Source organism: Chionomys nivalis, chromosome 1, assembly GCF_950005125.1.
Source record: "Chionomys nivalis chromosome 1, mChiNiv1.1, whole genome shotgun sequence".
Lineage (NCBI taxonomy): Eukaryota > Metazoa > Chordata > Mammalia > Rodentia > Cricetidae > Chionomys > Chionomys nivalis.
In genome coordinates this window covers 63,845,469-63,864,911 of record NC_080086.1, presented here as the reverse complement: position 1 = coordinate 63,864,911, position 19,443 = coordinate 63,845,469, and the positions used below count along the sequence as shown (strand labels likewise).

The window sequence follows — 19,443 nt, the reverse complement described above, 5'->3', positions numbered from 1 at the left end:
CGCCCAAATGCTTCATCTCTAAATTTTATCTTGCTCGATTCTTTAGATAAAAGAATACATTGTTTTCAAAGGAGAATTTAAATTTAAAGAATAAAAGAAAGGCATTTTGAATGGGAACAGGGGAGTGGCATGGAGGGTTCCTTCCTGATCAGTTTCAGCACTTTGCTAAGTTGTAATTTTCTTCTTGAGTGGGGAATAGTTAAGTGAAATTCTAGTTACAAAGTTCTTTTTCCAAATGATGTTTGCTGAGAACTGGGTTGTTAAGTTGTGTTGACATGTGAATCACAAACTTGTTTGATCAGTGACTTCTAAACTAAAAAATCTTATATTTCTGTTTGCTACCAAGTAGAATCTAGGATGCATGTTTTTGTGGTTAGAAGTTCAGAAAGCTTAGCATGCTTCTTTTGATTTTCTTTTTGCACCTTGGCTTGTACATGTGGCCTTTAATACTATAATTTAAAAGTCAAGATAGAACCTCACAATATTGTTGTGTGCTATTTAATGCCGCCATTGCGGGGATGCTGGTCACTGGACTCAGACTCTCTCACTGGGGACGACTCTCTGCTTGACTGCTCTCTGCTTTCTAACCCCACTGCTGACCTTCTGGAAGAGTTCGCCCCCATAGCACTCTCTGCTCCCACTCACAAAGGTAAAGTCTTTCTTGGGCCCACATGTATTTTGGAGAGTTCCCCTTATCAAAAGCTGTCCACTTCTATGGAAAATACGGGTTTGTATCCTTAGCCACTGTTACAGTTCTTCTCAGAGTAGTGAATAAGCCCTAGCAACTACAGATAGGGATAGGGTTCACTTTCTAAAAAACTAGGATACAGATATTCCATGTTAGCTTTGATAGCCCCGTGCCTTAAGGAACGCATAAATGAGTGAGCCAACTGATTGATTGTGATTATTAATATGATACTCTTCGGCCTTGGAAAGTAAAGTCATTTCATCAAATCTGAGTCAAGGTTTTTAAATGTAAAGAAACACAGCCTTCAAAAATCATTCCTCAAAAACTGAACTTGTGAAAGTTTTGAATATTATTTTGTTTTTGAGTCATAATTGTTTACTGAGTTTCTTGCTCTAACCTGTCATTTTCACTTCTTAGTCTTGGCTTGGTTTGGTTTGAGATTTTGAAGGTAGAGTAGATTGGTTTGGGCTCTGAGGTCTATTGTGGTGATAGCTCACTTGCACATGGCAAACTTATTTCTGTGTTTGAGGAGTATTAGCAGGTTAAGCCCTTTGCAAAGGAAATTCAAGAAGGAATCCTCCAGAGCTGACTAAAATCAATGAGCTCATGGGTAGCAATGAAGATTGCTGGTTCTGTTTTACAGCTGGCACAGGAAGTTACCTGTATAGCCATTGACGGCTGGCAGGAATGTGTTAGTAGCAATGCGTAACCACAGAGAAGTATTGTCTGCCAAATAAGTGCTAACTAGCATTTGCTGGGGCATAGCTTTAGTTAGAATGGATAACATGCTGGGTGTGGTGGCATGTGCCTTTAACCCCAGCACTGGGAAGGCAGGGAAAGGCTGATTTCTCCGAGTTCCAGGGCAACTGGAGCTACATATTGAGAAACTATCTCAAGCAAAACAAACGAACAACAACCACAAAAAGGGGGGGGGTAGTCTAAGAAACTTAGGCTGGCGTCTTTTGTACCCCAGTATTCTGAATTATTTAAGTCTTTTTTTGCAGAGCAGGGAGTCTTGACATTTTGCTTGCCTTGTACATACTGGTTACTTCTCTTTCATTGTTGGTTTTGAGTCATGGGTCAAACTCAGGACCTTGCACTTGCTAGAACACACACACTCTACCACCAAACTGTGCCCCAGCCTCTGCGTGGTTGCTCCTTTCTCATCTCCTGTCCCAGGCTTTTAGTGTTTCAGGTGTTGTTAGTCAGGCCTCTGTTGACTCAATAGAGACAGTGGCATTTCAGAGCTAACTTCACAACTATGTATGGTCTTCTACAGCGTAGAGATTTCTTCTAATAGTACATTTCTTAACCATTTATAAAATCTTGACATTGTGAGTTCTAAAGATTTTTGCTTCTATGTACCTGTATTTTTCAGTTTTCTACTTTTATCTCAACTCAGAAAAATAGTGCTTTTACCTTTAAGAACAGTGATTGTTCATGGCTGAAGGCATGGTGCCTCTTTCCTGTTCTCTCATTTGCTAATCTCTTCTTCTGTTGTTTCTGCTTGTGTGCTTGCATTCTGTATTAAGCTGCAGAAGATAGTAATCTCATCTCAGGTTTCGGTGTCGCTGAGGGCTCGGAAAAGGTGGCAGAAGATGAGTTTGACCCTATTCCTGTACTGATAACCAAAAACACACAAGGTAAGAAAGAGACGGGAGAGAAAAGAAGAGCTTGACATCAGTTGTCATCAAAACATTGTCCCTAGCCTGGATGGTAGATAGGAGCATTGCCATTTAGTGAAGTACACTGGATGATAGCAGTCAGTGTAGGCTGGATCAAGATGAGAGGCAGATGGAGATGCTGATGTATGTAGCTTAAAACCTTGTTGACTTGGGGTTTATTTAGAGAAGATTTAGTTTTTATGAAATGTCAAGCCAAAAAGAAAGTGCTTTCTAATTGGTAGAAGCCTCAAGGTATATGTCAGAACTGTTGACCATTTTTATCATAGTTAGAAAATCTACTGTAATAGATGTTCTTTCCAGAAAGCTAACAGTGGTATTTTGGTGTCTGCTGCATCAGTAGATTTTATGGACCATTCTTTTCCTCTTTGGTGGAGCAAATCATTTGAGCATGCACAGAACGCTGAAACACATCACATAGTTATTTTTAAAAGCATGTTCTTACTGTAGTATCCTAATAACTAATTCTCCCCAAAGCAGGAATTGATCTGTACTTTTTAGGGATATGGCTTGCTGTTGGGAGGTTAGTGGACAGCCAGAACTTCTTAGGCAAATGGGTTGGTTTGGCACCAGTGGCATCTCTGAAGTGTTCTGCCTCTACTGTGGTGTGCCTGGAATGAACTTCTGGTGGGAGGTGGTGGCTAGCCAGTGGTTATGTTTAGAAATCAACATGTAAGACTTTTAAATGTGAAATGTTACTTCTCTGGATTTCTTGGTTTTTCTTTTTCTCCTTTGCTTGCTCTGCACATCTAACCCTAACCCTCTGTGTTTTGTACTGAATCCTATCTTTCCACTTCCAGGTGGGCACTCTAGAAACAGCAGTGGGAGCTCTGAGTCCAGTCTTCCCAACCTAGCCAGGTCTTTGCTGCTGGTGGATCAGCTCATAGACCTGTAGCCGTGAGCCAATAGCAGACGCAGTTCTGTAACCTTCATGCCGTAATACACATTTTCATTACGGAGTTATGAGAAAAATGATTTTTTTAAAAAAAAAAAAAACCTGCAAATTACGGGCCCTTAAGCCCCTTCTCCTACCCCTTGCCTTCTCCTATAGAAATGATAAGGAAAGAAAAATCTTTGATCCTCCAGATTCGTTCCTTGGCCGGCTCCTCTTGTTAGTTTGCTGTGTTTTCTCATTTCCCATCTTCAATAGCATTATTGTAACTCAAGTGCTAGCTGCCCTGAGCTTCACCTCTGCTGGAATCCACTCAGAAGCTTGACTGTCACTGAGCCCATAACGGACACTTTGTCTCATTCTTGCTAGGAATGGCCCCATGTCAGTCCTATAGCCCGTCTCCCAGATGCTGATGAATGTGTGCCCATTCTTGCTTTTTATCCTGATGCAGTATCATGAGGACATGACAGCTATGGCTGGTCTTACCCCCAGGCAGTAGTCTGGAGACAGGTGTGCAGTTTAAACAGGACAAAACTAATAAGCTGTGTTTGTGAAGAGAAATTGAGCTCAGCTCTAGCCAGCCAACTTTGACCATTTTTGGTAGTAGACTGAGCCAAGTGATCTTATGCTCTTGCAATCTTCCCAGATGTCTAGTTGTCTAGCTATCTGACTTCCATTGAATCGTGATTTCTCAAATCTGGAGGCATGACTGCAAGTGCTTGAGATCCTTGAATAAATGTGTATGTGATAGAAATACTAAGCATTGCCATCCTTCCATGTTACCTGGCCCAAGCTGGGATCTCAGAATTAGACCAAAACAAGAGAGTGGTGGGAACATGGTACCTTTCACTAGGAGACTTTTCGTGGGGGGTGGATGGGGAAGGGAAGGAATTGTAGCAAAAACAGATGTATTTTTCTTGTGATTTTTTTAATTTTAAATCAAATATTGTAAATTGTGTATAAATGAAGATGCTGACTAGTTCTGTTTCCACTTGGCATTTCAAGTCTGATATCAGGTGTCTGTACAGGGTTTTGATCTCTTTTGCTTGTATACAACATAGCAGACCTATAGTGTAACACATGGAACTGTTTTACGTAGAGTGTATGTCTTGCTCTAAGCTCTCAGCAGGCCTCTGTCTCTGTAGAACAAGCATGGTTTTTTTTTTGTTTTTTTTTTTTGTTTGTTTGTTTGTTTTTTCAGATAATCAGAGATGAGTGTGCTGGGCACAGTCTGACTGTGGCCACTCGCCTCCTCTGGTGTTTTAACTAGAAGGCTGACGCTGATGGAATATGTGCAATTGGCTTTCCTTGGCTTCCTAGAGTTCAAAAACCAAACAAAGAGTAGCTCTTCACTAACTACTGTTATTCATAGATTTAAATAAAGACCCTGCACTCGCACCACATGCTCCCCCGTCACCCCCGTGGGCTTACTCATCAAGATGTGTTTCATTTCCTTATGCTGAGAGCTTTTGTAAACTTCCCCTGTGGAAGAGGAGTGGTCACAGAGAACCCGTTCCTCGATGCCATCCTCCAGGGCTAATCTGTACAGGTAAAACCCCGGATCTCTCTGCTTGTTCTCTACTACTGCTTTGTTTCTTGCTCACATTTGCACTTTAAGTGGTGGAGAACCAACAGCAGGAGCCTGCAGGCCTGCCCTCTGGGGGGCCACCCTTGTCTCCAGCAGTGTGGCAGCAGGGAGAGTGGACGCTCAGTCTTCCTTCTGACTTTAAATCCTTCCTGTGCCAGCTGAACCTAGATGAGCTGAGGAAAGGCCTGTGCTAGAAGACGTGGTTTCCACTGGTGAGCGAGGCACAGTGCGCAGCTGAGGATGAAGGAGATGTCACGACGAGCTCTTCACAGTGAGCTGCAGGGAAGCAGGACTTGATTACCCCCTTGGTGGACAGGAAATGGTTGTGTCCTCTTTGCTGGACATAGAAAGAATGTATAAACTAATGAAGGAAATGTTTATTTTTAAATAAGGCTAATGTTTTAGGTCTGTGTTTTTATATTTTTTTCTCATGAAAATGTTAGCAATATAATGAAATGTCTACTTTCTCAGTTTAATTGCAATCATGAAGAGTGCAGTCTAGAAATTAGGTTAAGTGTCTCTAAACCATTCTTTCATGCGTCACCCGTAATTATATTGAGATATATTGTGTAGTCATTTGGCTCAGTGAGGCTTAATGGAGACACTAACGAAAACCAACAGACTCTCTCCAAGGAAGATGGTAACATCTGGGTGAGACATTGACAGGAGACCTAGGCTGATCTTCAGGAGTAAGGCTTAGGCTTCCTGTTGAGAAATACATTCTAGTAACTTGGTCAGCACAGCCTTCCTTTGCATCGTCCTAAACTGAGGGAGTGGCTTAAGAAGAGCATGGTGTGTGGTAACTGGAGATGCATAGAAGGAGACTGCTATACGAGGGGCTTCAGAGACTGTCCACTAGTTCATTTACTTCATCTCACTGTTGTGGACCTGACTGATGAAGGCAGGGTGGTCCAGACCCTGGCTTATGACCTTGAACAGGCATTTTACCCCTCAGAACTGGTATTGGATTTTTACCCAGGATGGTTTTGGATAGGTAATGTTTGAGTCAGTAGAAGCATGGCATTGTTATGGTGTTGTATTTAGAAGGACTATGAAGGGTCATATAATCCGGATGTCCTTCAGGAACTTCTGTGCTCTTGCCATTCCTACAGCTTTCTCCAGCATTTACTCACAGAGGATTAGAATGAGCAGTTTTTAATCTTGTTGCTACTTGCTGTTACCTGGATAAAAGCCCACATCATTGAAAGTTTGGAGATAGATTTTCCTTCTGTAATATTAAGCACACACATTCTTACCTATTAGAGTAAAACAGAATCCGGACATTTCTATTATTTTAATCTGTGTTTAAATATAGGCAAATACAATGTGCATATTTTTTATTCTCTCTGCTGAGTGGAAGTAATTACTGTACCAGAAAGTATCACAAATTGGTATCCCTCCCCCCAGATAACCAAATTTAATTCCTAAAGTTTCTACAAATACGATCCTCAGAGGAGATGAGGTTTAAGCAGTCACTTCGAAGTAGTATTGTAATTGTTACAATGATCCCTGAAGTAGACAGATCAGAAGTGTTCTGTGTGTTTGATTGTTCCCTCTTGGAAACATATTTTGCTTGGGAAGTGAATGCTAATCCTAGCAAGGCAGGCCAGTATCATCTGAGTTGTTTTTAAGCTCTTGTCCTTAGACATAACATCGCCAGATAAGGTAGAAAGAATATAGCTGTTTTCTTAGTACCCTCACTCACAGCATCCACAAGTATATTCTTTCTTATGTTTTCTCTCCGACACCTCTGCCTCAGAGGAGCACTGCGTATTCCAAACACAAGATCACTCTTATCAGATTGAAACTCCATAGGCAGTTCCTAGAGAAGACTTCAGAACTGAGAGAGATTTCACCAACACTGAGGAAGGGAAGGTTTTCAGTTCCCTGGTCTTTAGGAAATTTAAAGATACAGGTTTTTAAAACTCCTCTGAAAGAGGTTGTCACTGTGCTCATTGACATTTCACGTTGTTCGTGACTCCTCCTGATCAAATTGGAGTTCTAGAACTTGGATTTCTAATAACTGGAAGAAAACAAACCAAAAGGGAACCTGTTTTTTCTTAAGATGTGATATTTTGTGGTTTGCAGGTCTCATTTTCAGTGTAAGCATTTTGATTCAAACCAGCATAGTCTTCCCTCAGGTCAGGATTAGTTCTGTCTTCAGCAGTGCCCTGGGAATGAGGAGACCTTTGTGATGGGCATAGGGGCCCATGCTCAGGGAACAAATAAATGCTGTAGACACCCTAGGCCGAGCCAAAATCTGTAACAAGGTTCCTCTGGCATCAAGAGTCTTTAACCTTCCTGGTCTGTTGTCACTGTCGTGGAGTTTGGGGTTGTGAATGGCAGCATCACCCAGAAGACTGAGTTAAGTAAATCAGAGGCTGCCTGATCGAATGTTTAGAGTGGGTGTTTAGTGAAACACTTCAGATACTGCAAACTAATTTCTATCCCTCTCTAGAGACTAATTTTACCAGTGCAAAATTAGACCTCTCCTTTCCACAATGATAATGTTCCCCAAGTTGGATGTGCTTTGCTTTTGTGAACTGAATGAATCCCTGATGGCCTTCATTTCAGTCTGTAACAAGATATCCTATGTAGTTTCCCCTGGGTTTCCTTTCACTGAGAAGGCCTGGAGGCTGCTTGGGTAATGCTAACTCATGCAGAGTTCCCAAAGGGTGACAGTGGCTAGGAGGGAAGTCCTTCCTTGGTTCTCACTTTGATGCAGTGTCCTGAATTCACGTCGGTGGGTATTCTCTTCTGCCTTGTTGTACACGCCGTTGTCCCCTGGATGGGTTCTTACCTTAGAGCAGAGTGATGTAATGAAGCTATCTTGTGCAGTAAAATGTGAAAGACGAACACTGCTTCGCGAGTATTGTATAAATAAGTCTGTAAACAAATTTCTTATGTAAACATACAGAGGAATAAAGCTTTTATCTGTTCAAACGAGTGCATGATGTTTAGATGTATAAATAGCTTAAGGTAGCTGTTATATTCTTGCAGAAATATAACAAGAACTTGAGCACATTCTTTAGTGGCTGCAAATACCAGGGACTAGAAAAGTATGGGCAGCTGTGCAAGATGTCCTGAGGAAGGGACAGTGGACACCTGTGAGATGTCCCTAGGTTTGATGAGCTATGACCATCTTAGAGAATGAAGAACCTTATGGTCAAGAATGAGAAACCTGCAAACACACATTAGCCAGGGCCGTACCTAGGTGACAGAATGGCACCGATTTGCAGCTGCCCTCCTCTAATTTAGTCTTTCATCCACCTAGGCTAATTGAATTAAACACTAGGATGGCAAGAATATATTTATGCCCAGTGAGAAATGCTTTCTTTTATTCTGCCTGGCATCCAGTTGTGGGCTTTCCTGCTGCTGCCTAGTATAAGGGATAAGCAGATGCTCAAGCTCATGATGAACACTGAAGGTTGTGGGAACTACAGGCTACTGCGACCGTGGTTCCTGCGTTTGGTTCTGAGACACCAAATTTCAACTGATGCCGCACATCTCATCAGGGTGCTTTTCAGTCTCTGCGTGTATGAGACACCCGAGCCGTTACTTCAGAACTGTGACAAGAATTTGTCACTGATGTTTCCTGTCACCATTATTTCTGTTACAATGTACACATACTACACTAAAGAGTATCCAGCCTGAAATTTAAATTTCAGATTTGGGGCCAACCAGATGACTCTTTGGGTAAAAGTGCCTGTGCCAAGCCTAATGGAGCCCATGGGGTGGAAGGAGAGGATTGACTTGTGCAAACTGTCCTGTGACCTCTACTTGAGAACTGAGGCACATGCTTATGTGTGCACACACAGTAATAACAATTTTTTTCTAATCTTAGATTTTGCTTCTCTAGAGAGCACTCTGATGACCACACTGTCAGTAAGATAGCATTTGGGGGTCAGTCATCCTCAAGAAAGTCCACTTTGACTTCTGGGATAATTCAGGGAATGGTGAGGATAATTCCCTAGGGTATGCAAGTTCTACTGAAATTTGTGTTAACTTACTCAAAATGAAGCCAGATGGAGTAATTTCTAGAAGTTTTGAAAACAAAAGGAGACATAACCCAGTTTGAGGGAATTATAAGAGAATGCCTCATGATAAACAGAAGCCTTGTACACTCTGAGGCCAAGTCCTGGACTAGGAGAACAGGCTAGTTTGGTTTTTTTTTTTTTTTAAGTTCTTTGCTTACAAAGTATCTGCTGTGGTTGTCATTGATAGCCATATTACTCGACCAAGGCATGAGGGTAAGTTGGGTGGATCCCTAGGAGGTGGGCTGCTTCAGAGGTAGTCTGCCGTTGGCTCAAGGCCGTTTCACTGCACATTCAAACACTAAAGTGAGTGACAGCCATACCTCTCACTGCCAGGAAGAGTTATGAATCTTCCCCGAACTCTGTTGTTTCCCTACTGCCACCATCAGGTCTCTCTGGAGTCACGTAGGCATGTAGGGCCTCCATATTCTTTAGTATTTCTTTGGCCATCAAAGTGCTAGGCCTGGTCACTCTACCTTAGTCACAGTTCACCTCCGAGAAAGGTTGGGAGACAGGCTTTTCAGGAAAGCCCCATTAGATGTGCTTTTCCAGCCTGAAGAAGATTCATAATGAGATGGAGGAAATAGCTGTGATCTTTCTTTTAAACAGTGAGAGACTGGTGCTTCTTTCAGACTTGATGTTGTGGTGTTTTATAACTCCAACCTTTCTTTTTTTTTTTTTTTAAGCAAGTTCTCACTCTATAACTGACTGTATAGATCAGGCTGGCCTCGGCCATACAGAGATCCATCTTCCTTGGCTTTCTGAGTGCCCGGATTAAAGCATGTGCCACCACACCCAGTTGATTCTGAACTTTGTTTCAGTTTGTTTGTTTGTTTGTTTTTTGAGACAGGGTTTCTCTGTAGCTTTGGAGCCTGTCCTGGAACTAGTTCTTGTAGACTAGGCTGACCTCGAACTCACAGAGATCCGCCTGCCTCTGCCTCCTGAGTGCTGGGATTAAAGACATGGGCTGGCACCACCACCCGGCTGATTCTGAACTTTTAAAAGCTGTTGGTATTTTAAATATAAAATGTCTTACTATTCACTTCAAAATTCAAAGGGGTCCTAAGTTGGTGGATTTTCTCCTGGGTTCTTGACTCAAAGCCTACTACTTGACAGAAGCAGTTTGCATGGGGTGGGCATGTTCTTCTTGTCCCATTGTGACTACCTCATAGCTCTCAGAATGTAATCTAGCATTGAAGGCATCAGGCCCTGAGTCTCTAGGGAGATAGATGCCATTTGCAGTCTGTACATGACTTGGTTTGAATGAATCCAAGTTCAGTTCCTTCAAATCACTGACTACAGTAAAAGCAGGGTTATTATCAGATGGGTATATTACCAGGAGCCAGCACTGACTACAGTAAAAGCAGTGTCATTATCAGATGGGTCTGTATATTACCAGGAGCCAGCACTGGCTACAGTAAAGGCAGTGTCATTATCAGATGGGTCTGTATATTACCAGGAGCCAGCACTGGCTTCACTTAACTTTTATCCCTCTGTGTGAAAGGTCGCTTTCTCTACTGCATAGCCGGTGTAAAGCAACAACATTCAGGTAGTTTTGGAAAGGAGAGGAAATGCACCTTAGTTTTGTCAGTGGAGGCTATGGACTAACATATAGAAGAAGAAATAGCCTGTGGACTCTCAGGACTCTCTTATATTTCTCGGTGAGTTTTATTTTGAAAATTAGTGGTTCTTTCTTTTCCCCCTCAATTTAGTTCTCTCACAGAAGTTGTTAGCTGGGTATCTCTGAGATAAATCTAATCTCAGTTCTCTTGCTTGGGAAATTAGGGTTATGTCCATATACCCTGTGAGCGAGCAGGAAGTTTTCATTCTCTTCTGGTTTCTATATCAACACTTGACTACATGCATTAGACTTACAATGCAAGGAAACTTCATTCTCTTCAAAATCACATTCTTCAAATACTATTTTAAAAGCCACACTGTACCAAACAATTCAACTTAAATTTTGAGTTCAGAATTTATTGTGTCCAAACTATTAGAAAAGGAAATAACAGCAAGGGGGAAAACCTTCTAGAAATTTTTTATTGTCAGCTGATTAAAATGAAGCACTTCTTTAAAATAAGTTACAGGATTCAGGAAAATGGTATTTTTGTATAGTGTCTTTTTTTCTTCCCTTTTTTCTTTTTCTTTTCTTTTTTTGAATAGTGTCTTTTAATAAAATGCTCAACCCCCTCTTTGTGTTCTCTACAGTGTAAATTCTCGCTAAGTGACTGGTTTTCCAATAAACCAACTTTGTGGCCCCTTCCTCTGTGCTGTGTGCTTAGTTGAAGCGAGAATGTTAGTAGAGGGCAGTATGTAGCAGAAATCCCTGCCTGGTAAGGTACTCACCGGAGGGAGGGGGCCCTGTCGGGAGGGGACGTCCAATAGTTAGTATCCTGGTGGGTTGGGACATTCTGGTGGTATGTCTTTTTTGAGCCCATAGTGAAATATATTTTGCCCTTTACACCCCACCCCCACCCACCCTTTCTCTGGATTCTTCTTGCTTAGTTACATATGCCTTTTTCCTACCCTCTTGCTAACATGTGCCCAATGACATACTTCTAACCTGCTAATATTTCTTGGAAGGTAAGCTCTATTGCATTCTGATAATTGTCTATTTGATTTAAATGCCAGAGCACCCAGAGGCACCTCTACCTACATTACCACTTGGGTTAGGACATTGGAGTTTGCTAGTATTTCTGCATAAAGAACTTATGGCAGATTCATTAATCAGAGACCATTGTTAACTTGGGACACTAAAAACAAAATTCTAGGGCCAATCCAGCTAAAGTTGATGTCATCTAGTATGACTCAGAAAGTACCCTCCATATTTGAATCAGACACCAAGTGCTCTGTGAGCACTGTTTGCAGTGTGTCATCAAGTAAGCATGCATTTACTGACAGCCGAGTTCTGCCTGTCAGAGGGGCTGTCTTTCCGCACATGGAGTTCCGTTCATCCGCGGGCAGTGGTTCTCCATAGCCCCAGACTGTCTGACTTATGTGGAGAGGAGTGACTGAACTTGTTTCCGTTTGGCTCTGAGACAGGTAGAGCAGGTGTCTGTGCCTGGCCTGCAAGTAGGAGTGTTACCTAGTTGCCCTGAATGTCTGTGTGCCTAACATTTCCACCTTTCCTGCTCATTGTGTCTATCATGGTCCAAAGTGTGAGATGGTGGTTGTGTCTTCAGTCTGTGTGCATTTACCTTGCTTGACTTTTTATTTTTCTGTTTTTCCATTTTCAACATCTATCATTTGATTCCACAATGTATCTTCCTCGGTTGACCATTAAATGTTCCAGAAAGTTTTGACCCAGCCTCCACATTAATTCTAAATTTTATGCTTTTCTAGGTCTCCAGAGAGAACCCAGTCCTTGTCCTGTAGTTACTGTAGAGCACTTTAAAGAACCTGTGGGTGCCAAAGGCCTCGCCCTCCATCCAGAGCCCTGCAGAATTTCTGGAACAAAGACTCAGAGCACCTTAGAGTCTGACCCCCTGGCCCGAGAGGACCCTTCCAGCCATAGCTCCTTCCACAGCAGCGAGGAGGAGGGCACTGACCTGGAGGGGGACGTGTTGGACTGCAGCGGGTCTCGGCCTCTCCTTCTGGAGTCTGAAGAGGAGGATGAGAGCTGCAGACCTCCTCAGGGGAAGCTGGGAGAAGCCACCCTGTTCACTGAGCCCGGAGTGTCTGCTGAGCCAGAAAAGGGGGGACAAGGCGGGAAAAAGAGCCAATTCTTGCCAGCCAACCAGCAGGCCTCAGATGGTCTCGGAGAGCCCGATGCCTTTGCCACAGCCCCCTTCAGGAGCTCGCTGGTTCCGGCCGATGACGTGGACATTTTCTCCAAAGCCCCTTTTGTCTCCAAGGGCAGTATAGCTCCTTCCCAGACAGAGGAGGTGGATGTGTTCTCCAGAGCTCCTTTTACCAAGAAGAGGAGCGTGGAGGAGTTACTGGCTGTGCAGGGCTCCTCACAGGATTTGCTGGTGCAGGCCAGCCTTAGTCAGCCCAGTGAAGGGCTCCTGCTTCCAGGCCGTGATAGAGCCATGTACCCCCCTGCCCAGGTGCAGTATCCTGTGACTGGCTTTGCACAGCAGGCCGGTCTCCCCTCCCACTCTGTCCAGGTGGCAGACCATTTTGACAGCAGCTCTCCCCGGGGATCTCCCCTGGAATCTGGGGGTCATCCTACTGACAGAAACAGAGGACTGCAGTCCCAGAAAGAAGCCTTCTCCGGGCCTATGGCTGGTAAGCCATTCCGCCCCCAGGCTTTATCCAAATATTCCCGACACTATAGCCCAGAAGATGAGCCAAGTCCAGAAGCTCAGCCCATCGCTGCCTACAAGATTGTTTCACAGAGCAATAAGCAGTTGCTAACTGGCTCTGTGTCTGTCACATCTCTGTCCTCCAGGACTACAGAGCTGCCTGCCGCCGACCCTTTCTCTTTAGCGCCCTTTCCGTCAAAAGCAGGCAAACAGAAACCGTAGGCACGAGACCAGCCTGTGGCCTTCCTCCACCTACCCCACCAACATCTATCACACCACTCCTGGCTGGCCTTTCAGGGAGTAGCCACTGTGACCTTGCAGTCCCTGCCTCAGAGCTCCTGCTTTTGTTTATGCTCATTTCTGGACTTGTTGGCATTGCTGTTCCTTCATATAGGCATTCCACCTGCACTCTGAACTCTGATTCTTTTCTGCCCAGACACCTTTTTAATCCAGGAATATTTTACCCCGTTAACGGGGGCTGTATTACACCACAGCTTTGAAGGCCAGCAGCTCCTGTGGGGAGGTGCCTGTATCAAAGAGTAAAGATGAATCCCAGCACTCAACGATGCTCTTGGAACAGAGATTTCTAGGAAGAAGACCAGCAATATAAACCACCACACATCTGAAAAAGTCCGTCCTTCAGCTCCTCATTATCCACTCCTGCAGCGCCGCAGCTCTCGGGATTCTGGGATCTGTCACTGAGTCTATACGAGCCAAGCTGGCCTGTGTGCACGATGTGGCTCAGATTCTCTGTCATGCAGAAGAGCACACAGGTGGGAAAAGCTCACTCTGCCTTCCCACAGTTCACTTTTTAGACTTTTTAGAGTGAAACCGCCATGCCTACCTCCATTATCCAATCATTTCCTTGTATTTGCCTGTTGACCTGACTTGAACCTTGGCTTTATTTGCATTTTTTTTTCTCATGGTAAAATTGAAGTTGTTGGACCATATGGGGCAATTCTGTTGAAAATGAGGTTTCAGAATGAATTTTTAAAATTCCATTTACCTGGTTTTGAAAAATCAAATATCTAAAACTGGACATGGTATCTCATGCTTGTAATCCTAGTTCTTAGAAAACTGAGACAGGAGAATTACCACAAGTTAGAGGCTAACCTGGTCTTAAAACTAAATTCCAGGCCACCATATCTCAACACCCTCTCCTCCCACCCAAAAAAGTCACTGGTCCTTCTGTTTTTCCCTGGCATCAGAGGAAGAGCATCTTTAGTGTTGCAGTCACTGGGAATCCTTCCTGGGTACCTTTGTTATGAAATTCATTAATCAGGACCCTAAGCCACAAACTGTATTGCCTGTTTCCTCCCCCAAACTCTCCCCATACACCTCTGTTGCCTCTAGAAGTTGAAAATGAGGAAGTGCTGGTCAGCTGTCCTTGCAGGTGTTTAAATTAGCTGTTCCGTTCAGATGTTAAAGTAGAACAGGTGACTGGCTGTGTCTTCAGAAGCGCGTTTTTATTTCTGGAAAGCTCCTACTCATCCCTGTGTTTTCATACCATTCATTTAGTGCCTTAAAAGAAAGCCCGTGACTGTGCAGGAGGTTTCTGCTGAGGAAGCCGAGTTTCTTGGAGACAGCCTGCACCATACTCAGGGTGTGTGCTTACAGCTTCTGGCATAGTTCCTCCACTTGTTCGGGGGACTCTGTAGAGTTCATCAAGCTAGATTAGTGATAGAAAAATTGCTAGGAGCTGGGCATGGGAGCATACTCCTGTAAGCAGGAAAGGGGTTCAAGGCCAGCCTAGACTACCTGAGACTGTCCCCCAAAATAAAAGAATTACTGAAAATTTACCCAGTAATGAAGCCTAAATGCCAGGCTGCACTTGGAATCATTTAGTTGTGATGTCCTTTAAATTTGAAAGTCAGGGTCTGGTTGTACAACTTGGTGGAAGAATACATGCTTTGTATGCATCATACCCTGGGTTCTGTCCTCAGTACACTTAGAAATAACCCAGAAATAATAGAATAAAGCCCAGGACTCTTGGCAGTTAACATAAAAATGGTTACTTTTTGCCTGGTGTGGTGGCAGGCACCTTAACCTCAGAACTTGTGAGGCAGAGACAGGTGGAAATCTGTGAATTTAAAGTCAGCCTTGTCTACATAGCAAGATTCAGGCCAGCCAGTGAGCGAAAGCTTGTCTTAAGAGGGTGAAAGGGAGCTTTTGTTAGTGCTTCTCTTTTTGGTATTCTCCACCTGTTTAAATAACAGGCAGTGTGTCAGGGTCCCCGCCCCCACCAGAAACCTGCCTTACACTTCAGTAAAGCCTAACTTTACTGAATTTGCTTTCTCAGTTAATATTTTTGAATGTTTTGAATACTAGTGGATACAAACTGGTCTATCTGTTAAATGAGTAGTTTGGAAATATACACGGAATTTTGCGACCAATCTTCCCACACTTGTTTTCAGGAGAAGTCCTCAAAGGCATGTGTAAATGGGATGGGACTGTTTAGACAGGGTTCTCACTTGATGTCACAAGCTCTTTCCAGGTTGCAGCATAGACCTGTAGACCCAGCTGCTTAGAAGGCTGAGACAGGACAGCCTGAGCCTAGCAGCTCAAGGCCAGCTTTGGCAACATACAAGGACCCATCTCATGAATAGAAATTTCAGAATGCAAGGTCAGCATCAGCTTCGTAACCGTGCTGCAGACTGTCCTAACTTTGATTACTGTATCACTCCATCTAATCCTACAGTCATTTTAATTCACAAGGTCCAAATTAGAATAAAATCATGCACTCCTTATTTTATATAGTTGAATTGTTTGTGAAGTGTGGGCTTGAGGCCTTTTTCATCTACCGAGTAGGAAGTCTACCTGTCGTCTTTTCCTCAGGAGTGAGTGTGACCACGTGCAGCTTGTCTTCTCCTCTGTGGCACTTTGCGAAGGAAATCTGACAAGAGACTAGCCAACTCGTGAGTTCTGAAGGAAAAGTCTGGATTACAGGATCAGTGTGCAATTGAATGATCAGGTGTCCTGGTGGGATGCCATCCTGAGTGGAAATCTGGAAAGTTTGTTTCACGGGGAATTAGGAGTGCGTAAAGTCTGTGAATCAGTTGTAAATTGCCAGTGGGCATACCCTAACAGTTTAATAATAAGGAAGAGGAACAGTGTCAGTGAAGTACTGTACTTTGTCTTAATTTCCGCTGTGTGGTAGTCGCTTTGTATATTTCATAGGAAACACAGAAAATTGTGAACTTTTGACTCAGTAGAAAGAGATGAGTCAGAATATCTTTAGATCATGCACTAATGAACTCCTGAATGATGTGGTCAACCGAGGACATAGCTCAGAGGTGGAGCCTGGCACAGTGAGCCTCTGGGTTCTTCCCTGTCAGCTGACTAATGAACACTGTTAACTGAGCTAGCTTATGTGTCCTGGAAAATGTCTCACTAATTTCTTAGGTTTACAATACAGCTCTTTAGCGCCAAATCCATGGTTTAGCGCCAAAAAAAATAAATAAATAAGAAGTGAACATCTGTAGCAGGCACACCTACGATCCCAATACTTGGGAGACCGGGGCAAAACAATTGTGAGTTCAAATCAAGACCAGCCTGAGCAGCTCAGCAGGACCTTAATACTGAAATTTAAAGAGGGCTGGTTTTGTATTTAAGTGGTAGAATGTTTACCTAGCATGTGCAACCGCTGGATTTACTCCAGTACCAGGAGACAAGAGAGAGCACACAAATTGTTCATCATGTGATGGTGAACAATCTAGCCATGGAAGTGAGGAAAGTTGGTTCTGAAAGCAAATTTTAGTTCATACAGGTTGTTTTGTCTTGGCTCACTGGTAGGGTTGAAGACCTGTGTACTGGTGCAGGCCCCAGTGTGTGTGTTGTGTGTCTGTGTGCACACAGGTGTGCTAACCGAACCGTCTTCTACTCACTAACTCATGTTGTATCTCAATTTCATCTGGTAACAGATCTTCTAAACATTCAACAGAATGCTGTCTTTGTGGCCTGTTGTATATTTAGTAAGTGTTGGACCATGTGCTTGTCAGTGTTTTCAGCCACTCTTCACTGGTGCATAAAATATTAGAGTGATCTGATGATAAGAAATTCTGTATTTTTATTCTGTAAATGAAAATAACCAAAACATGTATCAGATTGTGTGATATGTACACATTACTTCAAATAGGAAACTTAAGAGGAGGAAATGCAGTGCTCTCTCCAACAGGAACGGGCAACTTCCAGTGGAGTCCATTTGGGTCCCTCAACTGTAAAGAGATGTTGCTCCCTGCTGTGTCCTTTGCATTCAACCTTTAGAACACATAGCAGTCAACTCCCAAACAGCTGCTGGTTACAGCATTTTTTTAATCAGAATCAAACGTTTTGATGACAGGTAGTTTGCAGGAGTCCAGCGGAAGAAGGCGGGAGCATCTCGACACTTTCCATGGCCACCCTGTTTGCGAGCCTTCCAGTACTTCACTAAAAGATTAAACACTGGGGGGTTGTAAGTGAAATCATGTCATTTGAGTGATAACCTTTGTCAGTCAATATTTGTTTTGCTCTAACCACAAGAACACTTGAAAACCTAATAAAATATCACTAAAGAAAAGGTTCCAAAATGCTTAAGAATAAAAAGTAGTGTCTAGTTGTAAATTGTTTCCGTTCTGTTCCCAGAGGTCTTTGTGCTCCCCACTCCCCATTTCTACTCTCCCTTAATCTCCTCCCTCAGCTTTCTCCTATTTGACCCAACTAATGAGTGGCTGGTGAACTGTCACACTAGCTTGCGGTGGCTACTCTAAAATCTCATTTTAGGATTCAGACCAGCCTTGACAATCTAACAGTGAAATGGTTCACCTTCCCCTAGAATCAAGGACAGAGGAAGGTTGGCAGGACCCAGTTTTCCTCTTTGGAGATGTAGCCCAGAGGGTGCTCTGCCCCCTGATCCTACATAGCTCTAGAATGAGTACATATGTGAGCGGACTCTAGAAGAGCAAAAATAGCTAAGTGTTGGTCATGGGGGCACATGCCTGTAATGAGGCAAGAGGTTCACTGTGAGTTCGAGGCCTGCTTGGGCTACATAGCAAGACCTTGTCTCAAAACACAAAGGCTAAATATGAACTACATGTGGCTTGTTACCTACAAGGTTTCTGTAACTTGTAATTCCATTAGTTTTGTCAGTATAGTTCAGCAGCCTCAACCTCTGGCTTAGGCAAGTGTTACACAGCTCTGAGTTGATGGTAAACATTACTTGTGCTGCCTTGTGGTGGAACCATGTATATATACACAAAGGGGATCAGATTCCCTTTGGCAAGGAATTTCAGAATGGTTTTTTCAGCGTCAGTCAAAAATAGGTCATGGTTGGCTGATACCACATGCTTAAACTGCAAGGACCCATGTCCAGTCTCCAGCACTTTGACTCTGAGGTAATGGGAGACAGTAGAATATTTTCCTTTGGAAATGGTGTGCCTGCTGTGTTCTGCAAATCTACCAAAGATTCTTGTGTGAAGGGTTTCTCAGTGTCTGTGTGCCCAGACCTGCATCCTCCTGCTTCCTTCGCGGGGTTAACTCCAGCCCTTCAGTTAATTATCTGAAGAGGACTGGGGAGGGACCACAGGCAGCTGGCACCACAACTCAGTTCCCTCCCCCTCCGCCAAACCTCCAAATTTAGCATTGGAGTTGTTTACATCTGTGGTGAGGGAGTTGACTAGCCATTGCTTGAGCATTCTTCCCAAGGAAGCGCCTTCTTGTGGGTGGCACTGGGAGGACAGTGGTGACCTGCACCACAGGGCCTGAAGATGTTATTTTGAATGGAACATTTGATGTCATTTTTAGGGAACAGAAACCAAATAACAGAGGCCAAGGACCATGCATATTTCGAGGAGGGAAGGTGAGCACCCTCTGCTGGCAGTATTTGGAGTTGCTTGAGTGAGGATATGTAAGCAGCCTGGAAGGAGTGCTGAGGTCAGCAGGTCTCGGGCATCCTCACCTTGCAAACAATCTTGGGGAAACCAGAAGGTCATTCCCAGCAGTTTTTGTAATGCCTGTCATTGCAGGCTGTTGGATTTATGTTGTTCTCTCTGGGTGTGATCTATCATGTATCTGATAGTCTTTATGGATAATTGTTTGGGTTGTAAATTCCTATACTCTTTATTAAAATGAGCTTAATTAAATGACTAAGTGGTGTGTTTTTTCTTAAGTGGGATCTTCCATGGATGAAAGGGCCCTAGGCACTTTTCATCAGCACAGCCTGGGATAGATTCTAATATTTCTGAACAGACCCCAGTATTGGTACAGAGAAACTGACAGGAAATGAACCTAAGCCAATTCCAAGCTCCCTGTCATGAGAGAGAACCTGTCTGCCTATTT

General features: G+C 43.5%; 1 protein-coding gene across 3 annotated transcripts in view; it reads left to right on the top strand.

Moving 5' to 3' along the window:
* Window positions 1–19,241, top strand: part of Aak1 (AP2 associated kinase 1) — a 153,580-nt gene extending 134,339 nt beyond the window's left edge. For 2 of the 3 annotated variants that reach the window (XM_057783080.1, XM_057783071.1), the window contains one exon: window positions 12,227–19,241. In XM_057783080.1, the coding sequence (XP_057639063.1) occupies window positions 12,227–13,353 (1,127 nt within the window). In that variant the 3' untranslated portion in view covers window positions 13,354–19,241. Of the gene's footprint in view, window positions 1–538; window positions 650–2,220; window positions 2,332–3,170; window positions 7,794–12,226 lie in introns of those variants that run through there. The other variant, XM_057783088.1, reaches the window with a different exon arrangement.
* The last annotated feature ends 202 nt before the right edge of the window (window positions 19,242–19,443 follow it).